At 37.0% G+C, this 22,433-nt stretch overlaps 1 protein-coding gene across 1 annotated transcript in view; it reads left to right on the top strand.

Annotated features, from left to right (window-relative positions):
* LOC149242696 (uncharacterized) overlaps nucleotides 1–22,433 on the top strand; it is a 150,408-nt gene that overhangs the window by 76,951 nt on the left and 51,024 nt on the right. Inside the window, exons 4-5 of the mRNA XM_089370950.1 lie at nucleotides 8,762–9,009; nucleotides 9,266–9,557. Of these exons, the coding sequence (XP_089227076.1) occupies nucleotides 8,762–9,009; nucleotides 9,266–9,557 (540 nt within the window). The remainder of the gene's footprint in view (nucleotides 1–8,761; nucleotides 9,010–9,265; nucleotides 9,558–22,433) is intronic.

Genomic DNA, 22,433 nt, shown 5'->3' with positions numbered 1-22,433 from the left:
ATGGGTTTAATCCTTAAACCTATTAGCGCCTGGATCTTCTCCGCTAGGGCTAGATGTTTGTAACACCCTCCTCCCACATCTACCCAAGCAACTGGCCAGCCAGGGTAAACATGCGACGAGAGACCACTATGATAAGATTCAACCTCCTTGGTGACTTTAAGGAAATGGAATCAACAGAACATCACATACAGTCATCCAACATCATCCAAATAACCTTCGGGAGACAAATGAACCACTTATACCGCATATCCTTGGGTCCCACTGTTGTTTAAGAGACTTAAGGGCAGGGTAACGCTCCCTAGACACTTCCCAGGCGAGTTAGTTTCAGGACTAACGCTCGGGGAACACTGTCCAGGTGCTTTATAACACTTCCTAGACACTGCCAAAGCGAGTTAGTCTCAACATTAATGCTAGCATTCCGAGATTTGATCCACCTTTTTCGGCCCAGATCCCATGACACTTCCCAGAATGGAATGATCACTAAAAATTAGTAAGGATGCAAGGAAACAATGATGCAAAAGCAATAATATGAACAAGATCATCACCAGGCTCCTACTAGCCATGATAGACATTTCGTCAAACATATCATCAACATGTAACCTACAGGTGTAAACAACAAAATTAAGTGTATGGATCCCATACTTATCTAAGAATCGCTATGAACCATTGTTCCCTCATACCATTTGTTGCATTATCCTCCATTAACTCATAAACACATTATCGATTCATATACAAGTAAAAACATGCTGAGATCCATACATAGTTGCTGTCATGAAATGTGCATATAACCAGCATAATAGGAATAGAAATATGATAAACATATCAGCCATCAAATCCATAAATACATCAGTACCTTTACACATGAAAATCAAGGGAATGGATTTCTCATTAATGAATAAAATGAACCAATCGGAGATGGGACTACCACGTTCCACCCGACCGTAGAATGGCTGAGCCAAATCTCTCTTCAGCCATTCACCCCCGTGCCATATTCCAAGCATGAATGTGGGATCTCATAGAACACATCAATCAAAACTCATCCAGGGCTTCCAGAGACCATCCACCTCAACCCATCAAACAGTGATTCCACCTCACGGTCGGACATCACCAAAAAACATCATCAGATTGGTCTCCATCCAAGCCTTCCAAGTCTTCTAGAGTGTTTGTCCAACAAAGGATTCCAGAACTAGTAACTCAACCCACAGCTTATGCAGGGCTTCTAGAGTGTTTGTCCAACCAAGGCTTCCAGAACTAGTAACTCAACCCACACTTATACAGGGCTTCCAGAGCGTTTGTCCAACCAAAGCTTCTAGAACTAGTAACTCAACCCACCAGGGGATTCCAAAGCGTTTTTCCAACCAGGTCTTCCAGGACTAGTAGCTCAACCCAACTTGTTACAAGGCTTCCAGAGCGTTTGTTCAACCAGGGCTTCCAGGACTAGTAACTCAACCCAAGCCGTTACAGGGCTTCCAAAGCGTTTGTTCAACCAGGGCTTCCAGGACTAATAACTCAACCCAAGCCAAGGAAACATGAGAACCAACCAAAACAAAGCAATGAAAGTAAACCCACAATCACCATGGCTATCCAGGAAATGGCAAGGCTAGGCAATCCACTGTCGATCCAGACAATCCTCCATGCCAATGACAGATCAGAACCAAGAAACCACATGCGCGTGCAATGCATGCCAAAACTAGGGAAGAAACCATACATGCAACTCAATACCTGCAAGAAAATATAATGTAGTTGCTGATGCCGATGCCCTCTTGTGCTTTCCTGCTTTTCCTTTGCCTTCTTGCTCCAAGAATCCAAGTATGCCACACCCTCCAAGAGTGCTCCAAGAAAACTCCAAGTAGCCAAGAGTATGAGAGCGCTCCAAAATTGAACTGACAAAAGCTTACCAACTGATCCTCATAAGCATTTTTATGAATGAGGCCTCTATTTTGTTCATTTTCCATTATTTTCCTTCATTTTCCTCCTCACATGCAACCTGTGACCTCTCACCTTCTTTTTCTCATAATTTACATTATCTTAATAAATAAATGTGCCAAAATGCCTTTTAATGCCTTAGCCATTGCCTTTGCCAATTTCCTTAGCCATAAACAATAAAATGAACAGCCCCTAGGATGTCTTGCCCAACATTCAACTTGGAATGCGTTTTTGAGTCATCCGTGGTTATTGTTTTTAACATTTATTACATGGAATTTTCACCAGGGCTGTTACAATGTTGATTTACTTCATGCATTGTATTTTTTTGTTTTTAACATTTATTACATGGAATAGTCATCCGTGGTTATTGTTTCTAACATTTATTACATGCTGTTACAATGTTGATTTACTTCATGCATTGTATCTTTTTGTTTTTAACATTTATTACATGGAATTTTCACCACAATTGTTACAATGTTGATTTACTTCATGCATTGTATCTTTTTTAGGAGACCGTTTAGTTCTCCTGCTTTGTATGGACATCATTGTACTCAACAATACATTTGACCTACTTTGTGATCATTAGTTAGACATAAACATAATTATCTTATCTTATCTAGCTTCCTATATATATATATATATATATATATATATATATATATATATATATATATATATATATATATATATATATATATATAACAATTTGATAATTTTTTTATGTTTGATAAAATATATATATATTTATACATAAATCTTTGTTCAATGAAAATCTTCAAATACATAATTATGGAAAAATATTAATCATCAATTATATATTTATGGTTACTTATATTTTATTTTTTTAATTTACAATTCCTTTCGAATTTTCTTATCGAACAATAAAACATATGAAAATTTATCACGAAAAAAAAAAAGAAAAAAAAAGAAAAAAAAAAAAAAAAAAAAAAAAAAAAAAATATATATATATATATATATATATATATATATATTTAAAAAAGAATAAAAAAAAATTATTATAAAAAATATAAAAGTAATTTTAAGAATAATTATATTTAAGTAAGGAGTTAATAACTTTTTCGATTTGCTCTCCATGATCTTTTCAGGAAAGAAGGGTTCGGGACATCGAGAGCGAAGGCAGGAAAAAATATTAGGGTTTCAGAGTTGCTGCAGAGGCAGCGATCCATGGAGGGGCGCAGAGGAGGGAGCCCCACTCCCTCCTTCAAGCAAGCCATGAACAACAAGGGAAAAAAACCCATGGAAAATGATAGAGGACCTTCAACGGGAAGGAATAAGAAAAGTGAAGAGGAACAAAATGGACAGGAATCCAAGGAGAAAAGTATTATTAAAGAGAATGAGGAAGAAGGAAAGGAACAGGGAACAAAAAACAAAGCACACATGGGCCCATGTAAGCCCAAAGTTGTTGTAATTCTCAGAGTCACGGTAAATGAGCCTGCTCTGCAGGGGCACAGGGAATATATGCAAACCTATGCAATCATTTGCAAATTCATGGTTTATGGCCCACTGAAAAAGCCTTACAAATGTGGATAAGATACCACTGGAAACAAAAAGGAAGCATTGACCTACACCTAGGTTCAAAGGGATTCTTTACAATGGTTTTTGCGAATATCGAAGACAAGGATATATTTTTTGAAGGTGGGCCATACTTCTTTGCTGCTGCAGGTCTCTATATGCGACCTTGGATCATCAATTTTGTTCTAGAACGTGAGACCTTTACTTCAGTCCTGGTTTGGGTAAGGCTCTATTCTCTTCCGCTTGATTATTGGCAAACAGAATCATTAACAGCCATAGGAAATAAGCTAGGACGGTTTGTTAAAGCTTCTGAAGCCACTAGGAGGGGAAAGTATACTTCCTTTGCTCGGATATGTGTGGAGATGGATCTCTCTGGAGCTCTTCCAGATGAGATAATCTTGGAAGTTCATGATGAAGAATGGGTTCAAACCATAGACTACGAACATATTCCGTTCAGATGCCGCAAATGTCATGAACATGGACACCTGTTCAGGGATTGCCCTCTCACTAGAATAGAGAATAAGAGTAAAGCTAATGCTATGAAAGACTCCGAAGGATTTCACAAAATGGCATACAAAGGAAAAGGAAACAAGAAGGGAATAAAAGCACAGAAATCTGAAGGACAAAAAAACAGCCAAAACAAGTTCCGAGTCTTGGAAGTGGAAGAAGAAGATAACACAGCAGACTAGACGAAAGGGGAAGAATTAATGGAAGAAAAGAAAGTAGAGGACAAGGAACAAACACCAGATAAGATTCTGCAGACAGAAACGATGGTGAGTTGTTGAAAAGTGTGCAACAAGAAATTCTTGTTGAGATTGCAACAAGATGATGGAGCTTAGTGAAAAGAGTCGCCTTCACTAAGTGGGCCCGCAGGCTATTTTTGGCGCAAGTCTATTTTTAGACTATGTCTATTTTTAGACATATGGATCATGTCTATGTTTATGGATGATTGATCAAGTTGGAAAAATAGATGGACTTCTATTTTTGATGAAATTGTGAGTGATCACAGTGTGAGTGATCAAAGTCTATTTTTAGACTGGCTGTCAAAAATTGAAAAGTCAAATATTATTATCTCACAATAATATTTGGACTATAAACTTGATCTTATTCTCTTGGAGCACTTCAGTTTGAGCTACAGAGGTGGCACATGCAGCTGTTAGAAGGAAATACGCTTTTCTTATGAGTCAGTTGAGTTGTTGCATGCATGACTTCAGTTAGAACTCAAGCGAGTTGAGTTTAGTGGACTGGAGGTACAGTTGATGGAGTTGTGTTCAGTTTGACTTAGTTAAACTAGTTGTAGTTAGTCTAACTGCAGATAGACTAATGATGAGTTGTTAAACTAATTATTAACTCATAATACAACTAAAGAATACATCAGTTAACTCAGTTGCATGTCAGTGCATGTTCAGTTCAACAGGGACAAGTGGTAGAGAATCAGATTGCTATCAGTTGTGACTATAGTTGTGCATCAGATCTTGCACAATCAAAGGATTGAGTATGCCAATGAGTTTGCTCACATATTTGGCCCACATTTTAGCCTTTGCTCACGTCCACAAAGAGTGAGTGACTATTTTGCAGGTGAAAAACGAGTTTGGGAAGCTATTCTCATCAGTTCTTGAGCAGGTATTGAGCAGTGGAGGCAGGCAAGCAGCGGGGGAGATTTGGAGATCAAATCTGAGCTGTATTATGTGTAACAGGTGGAGATACTTGTGAGAAGTATTATGCTTTGTATTGTTACATGATTCAATCAATATAATATACAGATAGTGTGGGGTTTTTAGCGAGATGCTTTCCCCGAGATACATACTGTGTTTATGAGTTTGATCGATGCTTCTATGTGTGCCTGTGAATGTTTTTGCTTCTATAAATTGATGATCAACGTAGAGGAGATTATGTATTATACATGTTCCGCTTATAATTGTATGATCAGGATAATCTCTGTGAATATGTGTTAAATTATTCAAAATTTCTACATGGTATCAGAGCTAGCTGATTTGTAGAAGAATTTCTACATGGTATCGGAGCTGCTTGATTTGTAGAAGAGATTTTTACAGGATATCAAGCGAGGATTGATCATCAGATCTACTATTCAGGAAGTGTTTACATTCTATTTCTTTAGGCAGAGTCTGTAATCGGGCCAGGTAGCCTCTGGATTCATCCTTCCCTTGGAAGGTGAGATATCCGGTGAATGCCCAGACAATCAATCTCTGTACAAGAAATACTTTGTTCTCACGAATTCTAGATCGGAAGTAGTTGAGTTTTGAGCTGGTGGAATTCGAATTTAATTCCAAAGCAAGAGATAAACTCAGAAACATTCAGTGTGAGAATGGAGACAGTATGCCCCAGTATCTCACAAAGTTCACCCAATGCCGGGATGAGCTAGGAAGTGTGAGGGTAACTGTTGAGGATGAGGATGGTGAGTCTAGCACTCCTTGACCTTCCTAAGAGTTGGCATAGCTACCAAGACTCGGTGAATGGAAGGGAGAAACTGCCAAATTGGAAACGACCATGGTCGGATTTGATGCAGGAGGAGATTAGGCGGAGCACCAGAGACGGTTCTTCATCCATGCAGGATGAGGAGAACTGTGCCTTAGAGAGTAAGGTGAGGAAGGGGAAGGGGAAGGTTTCTCTTTCCGAATCCAGTTCTTCCAATGATGGGAAAAAGGTTGACAAGGCGAAGGTGAGATGCTTTCGTTGTCATGAGTTGGGTCATTATGCTACTAATTGCCCAAAGAAGAAGTCCAAGAAGGGATCCGGGGAAGGATCTGAAGGTGAGGCAGCCTCACTTGCTTCACAGTTTGAGTTGGACTTCACACTCTTCGCATGCATGGTTTCATCCATGGTGGGAAGTGGTTGGTTTCTTGACAGTGGAGCTTCTTTCCACATGACCAGTGACAAAAGTTTGTTCAGTACTTTGGAGGAGAAAGATCTCCAGATACTCATAGGGATGGGTAATGATGAGAAGTATAGTGTCTCAGGTGTAGGCACAGTTATTTTTCAGAGGGAGCATGGAGCTCGCCTTACCTTGACCGATGTCAAGTATGTACCAGGACTGAAGAGAAACTTGGTGTCGATCGCGATGTTGGAAGACAGAGGATATGATGTGGTCTTTAGTAAGGGAAAGGTTTTCCTTAGACACATCATCACTAGACAGGTGAAGCAGATTGGTTCACGGGTCAAGAACCTGTATGCTCTTGAGGTTCAAGATGCATGCAAAGCCTTGAGCAGAAAGGCAACTGATGGAGACTTGGTGGTTGAGAGAGAGTGTATATTACCTCTCAACATGCAGAGCCAGAAGAAGTCTCAGACGATTGTGGAGGAGCCACGATTGGTGCAGCAGCTTCAGGAGATTGTGGAGGAGCCACAACAGGGGAAGCTGAGGGGAGATCGAGTAGAGACATCTACTCATCCAGAGACCTCCAGTAGGGGGAAACTTCAAGCCAGGTGGGCTGAGGGATCGCATGCATCCATACCTCCAGGTAGGAGGTGGGGTGATGTGGATTGATCGTCCTAAGGAGGAGGGGCAAGATCCTTGAGGTACCCAACCTCTTGGATGAGACCTTGCTACGGGAGCCCAAGATGTGTAGTAGCAGGAACTGACTGATTGGGTAGAGATAGATGCGGATGGAGCGGCAGAGAGAGCGACAGTGCAGGGAATCCAAGGACAACGCATAGCTAGCAGGCTGTAGCAATGCGAGAGGCACAAGTGTTTTGCACAGTGCTAGGTGGCAGAGAGAGGTGTGCAATGGTGCGAGATGCATGGAGATGTTGCAGTAGCGCAGATGTCAGAGAGGGAGCACTTGTCAGCAGCAGGTAGAGCTTCAGCATCAGAGGATGTTTCTATCCCAACAGGGAGGTCAGTTGGGAGGTGCAGTGCGGATGCAATGCTGGGAGATAGAACCAGCAGCAGCACGGATGCAGTCAGAGATCAAAGTGACAGAGGCTAGAGCAGTCAGATACTGAAGAGCACAGAGATGCAGAGTTTCAGTCGACAGAGGCAATAGCAGTCAGAGACTTTGATGACAGAGCAAGTGGACCGGCCATATGTGTTGCATGGAAAACATTCCAGAGTTACAGGATCGGGTTTGAGAGGAAGCCTTTCTTGTTGAGAGGGAGTGTTGAAAAGTGTGCAACAAGAAATTCTTGTTGAGATTGCAACAAGATGATGGAGCTTAGTGAAAAGAGTCGCCTTCACTAAGTGGGCCCGCAGGCTATTTTTGGCGCAAGTCTATTTTTAGACATATGGATCATGTTTATGTTTATGGATGATTGATCAAGTTGGAAAAATAGATGGACTTCTATTTTTGATGAAAGTGTGAGTGATCACAGTGTGAGTGATCAAAGTCTATTTTTAGACTGGCTGTCAAAAATAGAAAAGTCAAATATTATTATCTCACAATAATATTTGGACTATAAACTTGATCTTATTCTCTTGGAGCACTTCAGTTTGAGCTACAGAGGTGGCACATGCAGCTGTCAGAAGGAAATACGCTTTTCTTATGAGTCAGTTGAGTTGTTGCATGCATGACTTCAGTTAGAACTCAAGCGAGTTGAGTTTAGTGGACTGGAGGTACAGTTGATGGAGTTGTGTTCAGTTTGACTTAGTTAAACTAGTTGTAGTTAGTCTAACTGCAGATAGACTAATGATGAGTTGTTAAACTAATTATTAACTCATAATACAACTAAAGAATACATCAGTTAACTCAGTTGCATGTCAGTGCATGTTCAGTTCAACAGGGACAAGTGGTAGAGAATCAGATTGCTATCAGTTGTGACTATAGTTGTGCATCAGATCTTGCACAATCAAAGGATTGAGTATGCCAATGAGTTTGCTCACATATTTGGCCCACATTTTAGCCTTTTCTCACGTCCACAAAGAGTGAGTGACTATTTTGCAGGTGAAAAACGAGTTTGGGAAGCTATTCTCATCAGTTCTTGAGCAGGTATTGAGCAGTGGAGGCAGGCAAGCAGCGGGGGAGATTTGGAGATCAAATGTGAGCTGTATTGTGTGTAACAGGTGGAGATACTTGTGAGAAGTATTATGCTTTGTATTGTTACATGATTCAATCAATATAATATACAGATAGTGTGGGGTTTTTAGCGAGATGCTTTCCCCGGGACACATACTGTGTTTATGAGTTTGATTGATGCTTCTATGTGTGCCTGTGAATGTTTCTGCTTCTGTAAATTGATGAACAACGTAGAGGAGATTATGTATTATACATGTTCCGCTTATAATTGTATGATCAGGATAATCTCTGTGAATATGTGTTAAATTATTCAAAATTTCTACACGATGCAGAAACAGAAATGGATCAGGAGATGACCCCAAGTGAGATGGAAACAAAGGACCAAGAACTTCAGGCGATTCTTGAGAAAGAGAATCTTGACTTGGAAGATTTCTTGATTCAAGGAACTAAAGAAGGGATAGAATCTTTACCTCCAGAGGAGTTCAATAAAGTCCAGCAGCTATACATATGGAAAACCCAAAACAAAGGACCAGAGAGGCAAAGGAGCAAGGAAAAGCAGAGCAATGAGGGAGTAAAAACGGTAAGACCCATACCTGTATTAGCACCCAAAAACCCAGGAAAGAAAAGAGGTAGGAAAAAGAAGAACGAGTTATTAATGGAATGTGGAAAGCTAATGATAGACTCAGGTAAGATGAAAGATCTGACCAGCTACTCCTTCACCAATCTTTAATAATGAAGTTTACTTCTTGGAATATCAGAGGTCTTGGTAGTAAAAGGAAACAGAGACTGATTAGTAACGGAATGAACAAATAGCTCCGGATGTGATCTTCATTCAGGAAACCAAATGTTCCATTCATAAATTAAAAGAGATTCATAGCAAGTGGCTCAATAACTATGAGTTTCTGGAAGTCAAAGCGGAGAATACAGTAGGAGGTATTCTCACCCTTTGGAATCCTAAGAAAATAGAAATTTTAGATGCTGAAGCATCTCGAGATTATCTCTCTGTGGTCATCCAGCCTGTCGGAGATAAGGAAACTTACCTAATCACCAATGTGTATGGACCCCAAAGATTGGAAGGAAAACTAAAGTTTCTTGATTCTCTGGAGGAACTAAGGGACAGACATGCAGGTATGCCATGGATACTGGGAGGGGATTTTAACATGATTAAATCACTTTCAGAGAAAAAAGGTGGAACTAGAATTCAAAGTCAAGACTCTCTGAGGTTTCAGTCTTTCACAGACATTATGAAGTTAGTGGACATTACAACCAGTAATGGAATTTTTACTTGGAACAACAAAAGAGGAGGAGAGTCTCAGGTGGCTTCAAAATTGGACAGATTCATGATATCTGAGGATCTTATGCTCAATAATAAGGAAATTTCAGCAAGAATCCTACCCTTTGGAGGATCTGACCACTGGCCGATTTATCTGGAGGTGCAGAGTATTGGTACTCCAAGAAATAGACCTTTTCGCTTAGAAAACATCTAGCTCTCTCATCCAGATTTCAACAGTGATATTGCTATATGGTGGGCAAAAGATTTGAATATCCAAGGCACCAATATGTTCCTTCTTCAAAAAAGACTAAAACACATTAAGCTTAAGCTCAAGGAATGGAACAAGAATGAACATGGCAACATTTTTGCAGCCATGTTACACTAAAATTTGTCACCATGACTATTTGCAGTTAGTATGGCTCCATCAACTGTCATACTATCCTCCTTGGCAAGTCTTATACCTCTGCTCCTCATGTCAAACTCCAAGAAAGAGAGAAAGTCCTTAAAAAGTCAATTAACTCTGGTTACGCAGTTTCTCTTGGCCTTACCTGCGTGTACGCACCCCAAGTTCACAATACCTGCATACTTGTACGCTCTGTCTGTAAAGGGGTGGGTGCGTACTCCTGTAAAGGTCAAAAGGCGCAAGTTTCACTTCAAAAAAGTTACTTGTGGTCATTTCTAGAGCATTCTAGAAGATGGTTTGACGTGGATTGAGCGCCTCTAGATGGTTCATGCATCCCAATGAAAGAGGAACTTATTCCATGAAGAGGGGAGCTATCCCATTGAAATAGGGGATTATCCCATTCATGGTGGACCCGATTAACTTCCTCCAAAGCACTATAAATACAGGCATTGGGCCAGAGGGAGGAGAGGTTGAAAGCTGAACATTCCTAAGGGTAGATGTTGCTGAAATTAGGACTCCCTTATAGAGCTTGAGAGGAGAGATTCCCATATTTTCTTAGCTTCATTTGGAAGTGGGTGAGCTGATCAAAGTAAAGGAGAACTCTTGTTGGACCCTGGGAGGGACCTGCACAACACCAAGGCACTGATTGTAATGGTTTCTTTTGTTTCCACTTAATACAATTAAGCTCATTTTTCTCAACAAGTTGTTATACATAATTTGTTTCATATACTCCTTGGTCTTTATGATGAATATGTTTTATTTTATGAGTTATTCAGGTGCTATGTAATCGTTTGCTTGTTAGTGAATGCAGGTTTCGAAGAGAAGGAGGAGCTCATCCGGATCGGAGAGGCTGGACTGCTACAAACAGCGTGGGACTAAAGGTATGTTTTAAACACCTGACTACTTGTATTCTAAATGCATATTTAGGGAACGATAGTGTTTAATTGTCTTGTTTGTCACTAGAAAGCCTTTGCTTCTAGGGAGGTCGGTTTTGTCCGCAAAATTGACTCTTTCCGCATGACAAAATGGCGACTCCACTGGGGAACTCCATTGATGTGATTGATTTCTCCTTTGTGTGAAACTTTGATTTGAGAAAAGTTGTTTTCTTTCTGGTTTTTGGCTTTTTGACTGTGCATTTGGGTGGAATAGCTTAGGGTTAAGTTAGTTTTTATTTTTCTTGGTTTTGCTAGCAGTACGCACCCTCTGTGTTAAGCACAGTGCGTACCTGTACGCACTTTTGCTGTGTACACAGAGAGTGGCCGCACCTGTGCAAACAGGCTGCCTGCGTACCCCTGTCAAAAGCCTAGAAAATTTCAATTTCTTCTTTTTTATCTTTTAGATTTTGTTTATAGCTTGTTTTTGCTGCCCAGATCCACTGTTCACCTGTCAGAAGCTTTCATCTTGTCTAATTTCATTGTCATTCCTGCTTTAAGCTTTTATCAATTGGGTGTTTTGAGTCTCTTTTTTGAGAAATTCTAAATTTGATTTCCTTTGGTCATTACTTGGAGGTTTGTCTCAGTCTTTTCACAATTTTGCATTTTTTTCCTCTTGTTTTTGCAAAAAAATTTCCCCCTCATTCGCTAAATTGTGTATGAGTGTTAATCGCCTTTGAGTGTTTTTATTTTTTGATCTTTGGAACTCTCACCCAATTTTCTCGACTTGCACTTGATTGGTTCTTAGATTACATTATAATCATCTTGTGTCTGAGAATTCTCTTGCATAGATCACATTTGCATAATTAGAATTCTCATTTTCAGAATATTAATGAAAAATGTGCATAGATTACATTTGCATACTTTTCAAGTGAATTGTGCATAGATTACAATTGCATAGTTTACATTCTGAAAAATCAATCGTAGATTTAGATCAGTTTTCTTTGATTTAAATTTACACAAAAATAAAAATAAAAAACTATTTTGGAATTGATTTGCATTAGTTTTTCTTGATGAAATTAGTGCATTAGAGAATTTGCTATATTTTCTCTTAGTGATCAATTCTTTGCATTGTTGGAAGTGAATGGAAACTCTCTCCTTACTTTAGTTAGGATTCATCGAATTGAAAAGATCACATTATCATATTCGATTGCATTCAGTTGAGTCGGGTCATAACACCATTGGTTTTATATCCATTTACCCATTTGAGTAATAACAGCCTTAATAACACAACGCTTAATTAAAATTCATCTAGTAATTTTTACATTTCTAGGGCTCTGAAACACCAATATAGATCAGGCTAGTGTCTTGGAGTAGGAGAGTAATTAAATCTCCAAGACAATAAAACCAAACAAGTAGCTTATCTTGTGGTAGGATAAATCCAACTGTTACATTTATGCTCTAGGAAAGCTCCTCTTAAAGGAGAAGCACGAGATCGTGTCCGAACCAGTGAGGGGATCAATCCTCCTTCATTGGGAACGATGCCAGATACGCACGTACTACAAACGGTAAATCTCGGATTGACCATTGTCGAGGAGCCTGGGGTCACTTGTCGGTAAACCTTGGATTATTGTCAAGGAGCCGGCAAGGGGAGTGAGCTTGTTACTCTGCCCTTGCGTGCTATCGGGTCGTAGATTGTTCCCCCAGGTATATTTGTTGATGTTGGTAACTTTAGTGACTATTATCTTTAGGATTCTACCCAAGGTGACGGTGGAGGGAAGATCCCACTGTACCTGGAGCAGACGTCGGCTAGACTCACTTGGATTTTCTGGGGGGTTCACTTCACTCGAGACGGTTAAGTGGAGGAACTTGTGCCAGTCTATTCATTAAGCAGGTTTCCGGGGTAACTGTTCCACCCGCCATTTCTGTACTGAATTCTGCGATGTTGGATTTCATCACCAACTAGTGTTTTCGGTACGGAGAGTTACTGTTTGTGTGTGGTTTGACTCCTAGATTTGATAGCGCGTGTTAATTTGTTTGTTTTTACTTTTAGAGACCATAGGTGTGAATTGTGAATTTTAATTGTTAGGTGTGAATTGTCAACTGTTAATTTTATATTTAAATTGTTAATAAAATTCACTGAAGTTGAATATAATGGAAAATGTTCCGGAATTTACCAACCTAGGAACCCCTCCTAACGAGAATCCTTGTACTTTTCCTTACTTTGGAAATGTTGGTCCTCCTTATATGGCTACTTTGTCATTACCTGGATTTACAATAGGTTTACCGATATGGTTATTTTCAACTTCATTGGCCCAAAATACTCCAATTGTTCCACCTCAACCGAATGCTTCACCTCAACAGAGTTCACCATCTCAACATCACCAACCTTCTGTTGACCCTTTACCTTCTTCGCCTAATTTTTCTTCCTCCATTTCTTCCTCTTCACTTGGTAAAATCCTTGATGCTAGTAACCAGGTGTCTAAGAAGAAGAAGAAAGAGAAGAAGAAGAAGAAGCAAGCAAGATAAGAAATAAGTCAACCAACCAACCGTGGTTGTAAGTGTTAGTTGTGTTGAGGAAAACTCCAACATGCATCATAAACCCAAATACCCTTGCAGGCTTTGTAAGGGTGACCACTTCCTTGTCAATTGTCCTGGTATTCCAAAGGTCTTGGAAGTATGGTCAGAAAACTCTCATCAACTTTCCATTGATCCATCAACCAGTGATAGTCAGGTTCCTGGGAAAAAGGGTAAAGTTAGGTTTCCTTGTAAGTTATGCAAAGGGAGTCATCAAACTCACATTTGCCCTCACATGGATGAAGCCTCAACATTGTTGGAAAACCTTACTGTTCCACAGCAAGAATTTCCAACTAGTTACCGTAAACTTTCTCACAACCTACCGTCAACTGACGGAGTGATTGATCTAATTTCAAATACAATCGATCACACTCTTCCATTGCAGAGTGAAACTCATGTCACTCAGGTTGATGATCCATTAGTTGATCAAGTGGTCGATTCAATTTCACATTCGGTCGATCCCACTTTCCCTTTGGAGAGTGAACTTCATACCGCTCAGGTTCTTTTTGTTACATCAGATTCCTCTTTGCCGGGGGGCATTTCACCTGTTTCTACAGAACCCCCTCCAAGTACTGAGGTCTTTTCCTTTGATTGGAATAGACTGACAGAACCTCGTCTTCCTTCCTCCATCCCTTTCCAAATCATTGTCAAGGCTGGTGGTAGGGACATGCATCGCACACAGGTAGATGAAGGTGCTTCTGTTAGTATTTTATCCTCAACTGCTTGGAAAGCTTTAGGTTCCCCTCAGCTTGCGCCTATTACGCAGAATCTAAAAGCTTTTAATAGAACCTTTAGGGATCCTTCCTAATTTTTCCATTACCTTGGAAGGTAAAACTGTCTGTATTGATCTTATGGTAGTTCGAGGTCCCTTGGATTTCAATTTACTCCTTGGGCGAGACTATGTTTATGCAATGAAGGTTGTCGTATCGACACTCTTTCGTGTGATGTCTTTCCCTCACAATGGCAGTATTGTGACTGTAGACCAGCTTTCGTTCCCTAGTCTTGTCTCAACTACCAATAATATGACACCCCTAAATGTTCATGATTCTAAAGTGGTATCTACCTTGCCACGGGTTAATTATGTGGCAACTGGTCCCATGTTTTTAGTTACCGATGTAAGTGAGCCTCTCACTGTTTTCTCATCTTCCTTTGATTTAGATTCGGTAATTGACATGGAAAACTCTATGGGATTATTTGAACGCGATGTTCTTATCCCTTTTGAGACCCTTGACCTGTATTCCTTCCAGAGCAATATTCTTTCTTCTGATGAAGACCTCTTGGAAGCCATGATCAAGGTGTGTCCATTAACATGCCTTTCTTCCAGCTGGAAGCCATGATCAATAGTGCGAGGATAGTTTTTCCTGTATCAACCTCGTTAAAAAATGAAACAGGCTAGTGTGAGGATAGTTTTTTCTGTATCAACCTCGTTAAAAAATGAAACAGGCTAGCTTGAGGATAGTTCTTGTTACTGAGTCAACTTCGTTAAAAAATGAATCAGGTATGAGGATAATTCTTTTCTTGTGTCAACCTCCTTAAAAATGAAACAACTCCCTTTTCAAGTTAAATATTGAAAGTAAACCTTCATTCCATCCATCTGGTTGAATGCAATGAAGCCTGGGGGGCATGTACCTTGCTTTGCATCATTATACTGGGGGCATGCGAACTTTTTTGAGCATAGTTCCTTGTCTTGTGTCAAGCTCGTGTTGTGGTAAAAACACAACCCCCCCCCATTATTGATGTGTTCACTTCAAATAATGGGGACCCTTTCTATAAAATTTTGGCTAAACACCTTTTTGATTTTTATTTTAGTTGATTGCCCTACGCTTTTGTTAATTTTTAGTTTTCTTTGGATTCTTGTTTTGATTGTTTTGTTAAAATCGATTTTTTACAAGCTTCCCATTGACGCTTGTTTCGCCTCATTTGGTCAACTGGTTTAAAAATGGCATGCCTTTGAAGTCTCATCATTTATCTAGCATGGGTTAAAAATGCATAAAATGTACAATATTGCATTTTGTAAATAAATTAGTTCAATAAGGTATTCATTTTAAATATTAACCCGTAGCGAGTTTTTACTAACATTTTTCATTTTTAGTTATGCTGCCAAATCATTAATTATCGAGATTTAAGAAATTTACTCCAATTTCCAAATCAAATCCTAATCTCGAAAACCCAAACATTCAAGTGGTTGTAGTTTATTTTTATTATTTTTAATTATTTTTCAAGTGGCTGTAGTTTAGATAATTTCGCAACTTAACTAAAACTCATTAAAATAAAATCAAAACCAAAAAATAATATTAAATATTAATTTAATTAAATTAAATTAATATAATTAATTAAATTAAATTAAAATTTAATATAAAAAAATAAATAAATAAATAAAATCGCATCGCAAGTTTATTCGCAACATATTTTAAAAGCCTTCGACATACCCATAAGCCATACCCCCGATGCGATATCACATCGAGAAAGTTCACTTGACATGTTTTAATGAACCCCTTCATACCTCCGATCGCCGATAACCAAAGGGCAATGAATCGCATCGGGAGTTTTTATTTGATATAAGTTAATGCCCCTGACACCACTCCTCCTCCGATGCGATAAGTCAATCTTTGACTTCAATGTTAATAACTCCATTCATGGTTATTAAATGGTTCATATAGTAACGTATGGTGTGATATATGTTTAAATATAGTAAGGTATGGTGTGATAGGTTTAATTTAATATGTTTAAATATATTAACGTATGGTAAGGTAGGTATATTAGTTTAAATATATAATAGAATATATTAAATTAATTTTTTAATATTTTAAAATTAGTTAATATATATTAATTAATTAATTAATGAATTTTAATTTAATAAGATTAGTTAATTTATGATATTTAATTAATTTAGATTTAAATATCATTTAGAATTAGTTTTTAATTAGATTAAATTTGTTTATAAATAGTTAATTAGATATTAGTTAGTTAAATTAATGATTAACAATTAAATTAGAAACTAATTTAGGATTAGATTTTTAATTCAAATTCTGATTTTTAGCCCAGCAACAGAATTTCCAGATTCATGCCAGATTTGACTCATCAACTTTGGAAGCTCATAGAATGAGTTTTACTTGGCCAAATGAGGCCCAGGACGGCTCATTGGAAAGAGAAAATCAAGGAGAACATTTTGGAGGAGGTTTCACTAACAGATTTAATCATTTATTGGGTCAAAAATCAGGCAGAAGATCAGGCTCCGAATTTTGAAAACAAAATCAATTTTCTGAGTTATTTTCTTCATTTTCATTTGTCCAAAACCTCTTCTAATTGCAGATCCATTGGTTAATCATATCTCTGGCCAATTAAACCATCCCAGGCATCAAGAGAAAGTTTATATTTTATTTTCAGTTATTTATTTAAATAGAATTTGATTGGATTTGATTTAAATGCCAGCAATGCCATGATTGATTTTATTGTTGCATTTTAATTTATTTTGATTTCTTTTTGCAGGAAAACAGTGGAAAGAATATGGAGACAAAGATCTCAATCAATGAGGAGGCTCCAACAATTGAAGATCAGGATTTTTGAGCAAATAAAATTGGATTTAACAGATTTCTCTTCAACAAACTCTTCTCTCAAGAATTCCTTCACAAATATTATAAATAATAGATTGCAGAATGAAAAAGGGGTTGCTCTCTTCTGCAATGCTAGACTTCTAAAAGCACTACTGTAATAGGAATTTAGAGTTGGAGGAGAGAGGAGAGAAAATCTCAGATCTGGGGATTATTGAGGATTTTTCCTTTGTATCTTGAATTATGTATGAGGGGCAGAGTTTTCACTATTGTGGCTTTAGCTTTGAAGGTAGAAGTTCAAGCAATGTAAAGGACTGTTGGAGACCAAGATCTGAGAAATGGATGCAATAAATTGGTATTTTTAATACTACTGTTTTAAATATCAGTTTCATTTTTATGGTAACAGGAATGTGTCATTTTATTCATGTTTGTGCACTATTGTCAACATGGGTAGTTTGTCTCAATGTTGTTATCATGTATCTCTGTTCTTATGGATTAATTTCTGATTTCTGAGTAACTATTTACTCAGAAATCTACCTTATTAAAACTGATTTATTGAATGGTAATATGTTGTGAACTATTTCCACATATTATTGTTTAGTTATTGGATTTGCTGATTTGATAATCAATATCATTTATGTGAACTACTTCCTGAATATTGTTGGTTTATTATTTCAGTTAAAAGGTCTCAATAGGATGTGTTTTGATATCCATAATATCAGTTAATTGAACTACTTCATTAACTTGATATTCATTATAAACAAGACATATCTAAATCTCAATACTTTAATTATCTTGCTCTTAGTTGGATTAGATCTATATCTGCCTAATTAAGATAGGATTTAGATTAGTTTCTTTTGCTTGCATCATAGAATAAGCTTGCATTTAGAGTAAATTCTACATTATTTTAAGTCCTCTCCCCAAAGAGGAAAAACTTTAGTTGTGGCTTGGCTGAACCTAAATCAGCTTAAGGGTCATTCTCTTGCCTGATCAGCAAGAAGAAGTGATCTGATGTCCCTTTCTATTGGTAGTTAAAGATACATTGTAAACCAATAGCAATAGGGAGAAGGTAACTGGACCTAGTTGAACAGTCGGAGCCACCACACCAAACGGAAAAGGAGCTGCTTTAAGGTCCGGACCGGGTGGTTATCCCCCAATGTTGTTGCAGCGATTTTCGAGGCATCAACATTTTTGGCGCTAGAAGGAGGGCCTGAGAAATTTATCTATTGGAGTCTTTTCAATTTTAACATTTTGTTTATGGCTCCTTTTAAACTTGCAATTTGGAGTTGTATCCATGGACGTGCATCTTCCAATACTCCACCCGAAGTGGTAAGACTCTTGTCTCAGGTAAAATTCAATGGTAAGAGAAATTCTTCTGCTTTTAACCATGTCTTTCAATTTATTCAAAACATTTCAAATTATGATTTTCAAGGAATTGATGAAGGCATCTTATGCAGAATTTTTACTCTTACATTTGCGGCAAAAGCCAGAAGCTGGTGTAGAACTCTTCCAGTTGCTTCAATCCACAGCTGGGATCAATTTGTTACCATTTTCATTTGTAAATTTGACGGCTATAATTATGAACATGTATGTGAAGAAATTGAATATCTACGAAGGTTTAAACATGAGTCTGTTAATGATTTTAATATTCGATTTCACTTGAATTGTTTAAGATTTAAAGACGAAGATAAACCTACAGAAGAAGAATCATTAGATTGGTTTGAATATATTTGTTTTCTTCCACCCATTCCCAATCCATATGAAATTAATTCGAGCTTTGTCCCATCCCCTTCTAATATAAATGAGAATTCAAATATGGATGTGCAAATAAATGGTGATGAAGTGGTTTCAAAAAGCTTGGAAAATATTTCCATTCAAATGCAAGAAGACAACAACAACAATTTTGGAGAAAAAGCTGCCTTGAAATCTGAAAGCTACTTTGAAGTAAATTCGGAAAATAAAATCGCAAATCAGCAAGTACAAGCATCAATCAAAGTAAATAAAATGCAAACTGCTGTACAAATTTCTGAATTTCTCCATGATGAGCAAATCCCAAAATCATAGAAGCAAAGCAGCCTTCTTCAAGAAAGCATACGCACGCAAAGGAATGATCTGCAATCTGAAATTTACAATGAGCATAATGCACAAGAGCTCTCAAACAGAGACAGTTTTAAATGCATTGTTTCAGGTTCACATTTTTCCCTTTATCTTGATATTTTCAATGATGGTAATATTTTTCCTCTCGGTATTAATGATATTTCAGAAATTAAAGAGATGATTTAAATGATTCACCATTAAATTTTTATCAAGATAAAGAAACAATAATTGATCATTCTTTTGCCACTAATGAACATGAGATTTTTGTTCTTCCTTGTTTTGGTATATTGGATGAAATTGAAGGGAATTCCAGGCAATCTTGTGAAGTCATTTATGATGATTACTCTGACATTGAGGATGTTGATTTTTATTCTTCTCAAGAGAACCCTCATGATAAAATTCAAATAACATCTGAGGAGGAAGAACGCTTCAATTTAGAAATTATCTCAACTAATCCTCATTTTAGAGCAGCTAATTATCTTCATGATTTCACCATTCAAGAAATCATTCCAATTTATGATTCATATGAGGATCAAACTCCCATTCCTATTCATAATCATAATTCGTTTTCTATTTCACAAGTTGGAATTCAAAATTATTCAATTTCCATAATTCTGGCCATTCCTTGTGAAAATGAAATCATTTCAAAACAATCCCAGTTGTGCTGTAACATTAGTTGTACAAATAGTGATTTCATTTTAGTTTTTATTTCACAGTTATTCTGTTTAAATTTAGATTTACTTTCTGATTTTATTTTGCAAAATTTTCACACTTTCCGCTGGCATATTAAACACTTTATTATCAAACACTCAATTGATGAATTGCCTTATTGGGAAATTGAAGTTTCATATTATAACCATGAACATCAAGAGCTGTTAACATATCAATGTCAATTGATGCTCATTACTTATCAAAAGCTTCTATCTTCTCAAAGGAAATATCAACAAAAGAATGTATTTTTAGAAATCTGCCAGCAATCCAATTTAATTAATAATTTTCCATGTCATTTGACAGACTTCCATTCATTTTTCATTGACTCATTTGAAAATTATTTGGAAGTTTTTCCTTCAAGGAAAATTGTCAATGATTTAACATTTGTACATAATACTAACAATTTTTTCCAGGCCTTTGAATTTAAAAACTCATATCCACAATTTGGCCTGTCATCTCCTCTTTTGAACATTTCTCAATCATTAATGGAAATCCATCCAGATTTTTGTGATCCAATTGGTATAGAATTGGAAAGCAAATTTCAAGAGAAGGAGATTTTAATTAACTTCCTAACAATAACTGCACATTCTGATTTCATATCTATTTTCCTTAGTTTAGTCAAATCTGTATTTTTATTACTAACATTTGAACTGTACATAAACGCGGGAATAAAAATGAGAAAATGGCTACACTGGAAATATGACTATACCTAGTCATTTTCATGTATATGGTTAGAATAAGAGTAGAATTAAATTAGTTAGTTTGTTTTGTATAGTTAATTTGTTTTTAACAGTTTTGTAGATTAAAAAATAAAACAAAGCAATCAGCCTTCTCATACATGTCTAGTGGAAACATTTCTCCTTATCAGAAAATTTTAATTCTTGCTTTCCTTTTTGAAATTTCTTATAGCAATATCTCTACTCTGCCTATTTTTAATAATGTCTTGATTAAATTCAATTAAAGTTGCACATGGCATCGATCACTTCAAAGCCACTTTTCTTTATTTTGAGATTTCCTTCTAAGATTTTCTTTTAAAATTTATATGATAAAGATTGAAGATATAGAAGCTTCATGATCTCATTATCCCATGAAATGTATGACTGTCTATGATAAGCTTAATTTTAATTCCATCATTAGTAGTCAGTCCAACCTTTCACGGTAATCATATGAAGTTCATATTATCTTCCTCGGAATTTGCCAAAAGCTGATCTTAAGGATGTCCATTTTGCCAAGTGTACACATTCAAATTTGTTTTGACATTTTTTCCTCAATTAGTGGCTTTATCCCATTCTGATCTTTAGTTTATTATTTGATGCTACAATACGCATCATATTTATTTACTAAAGGCATTATTAAACAGTCACTATAGCAATACAGATTTTTTTCAAGCTAATTCGGAATGAGCAGAGGTAATAAATTGTTGTTTCAATTTGAAAGGGAAGACTATTTTCATATTTATTTCTGGTAAATTCTATATTTCCTGAACATGAATAAACAGATCTTATTTAGGCTGATTGCACACTTAGATTTAGAATAAATGATGAGATGATTTTGAACAAAGTCAAAATTTTGATAAATCAAAGGAAGAATTTGAAGATTCGTAAGGTAAAATTCGCAAACAATTTCCTTCCAGGTACGCATTTGCAAGTTCGTTCTCATCTTTTATTAGTTTCTCTTTTCCTTAGTTTATTTTTGATTCGTGTTCTATTTTATTTACAGGTTTTCATTTGTTTTCAAAAACTTGAAGTAAGCAGTAAACCCATTTCAAATTTGCAATAGGCTCAGGGAAATTTTATTTGTGATGCATTAGAATTTAAGCATTTTTAACTTTGCTTTCATTCATTAGAAAACCCAATTGAAATTTCAAGAAATATCATAAGACCATTCGCATCATAAGATTTCATCGGAAATAGTTCTTAGCATTTCTTTTGATCACAAATTGTTCATCAAAGACCTCCGATGTATTATCTTACTCATATGTCATATTGCGTTTCGCATATCGGAGCTTTTCAAGTGAAGTATACTTCCATGAACATGAATCGCTGATCTCCAATAATCGACTTTACCGACGATAAACACATAATTCCGGACCCGATATGAAATTCAAATCAAATTCAGAAAATATCGTGTCCGCTTAATCGCAATAATGGTAGGAGCATAACTTTAAAAGAACCAATCTCTCGGATCCGATATGTTATCAAATTTTCATCATAAAATTATCGGGTCCACTCTTCATCGCAGATCGGCATATTGAGAATTGTTATATCGTGCGCTTAAGATTACCGATCGCGATCGCCGATTAGTTATGTCGTTCATCACATCGCCGATATCGCAATCGCTTCCTTGCAGTTTTATTTATGGCCGATGTCTCGGATCCGATATGTTATTGAAATTCCATCATAAAAGTTATCGGGTCCGCTCTTCATCACATTTTTTATACTCACGTAACTTCTCTGAATCTACGATGTGCATTTTGCGATACGGGAAGCACAATGTAAATATTTTCCGATCCCTAATATA

The sequence above is a fragment of the Pinus tabuliformis genome, chromosome 8, assembly GCF_031772625.1.
Source record: "Pinus tabuliformis cultivar Carrire ecotype Pingquan chromosome 8, CPIR1, whole genome shotgun sequence".
NCBI classification, from domain to species: Eukaryota; Viridiplantae; Streptophyta; class Pinopsida; order Pinales; family Pinaceae; genus Pinus; species Pinus tabuliformis.
This window is presented reverse-complemented; position numbering and strand designations above follow the sequence as displayed.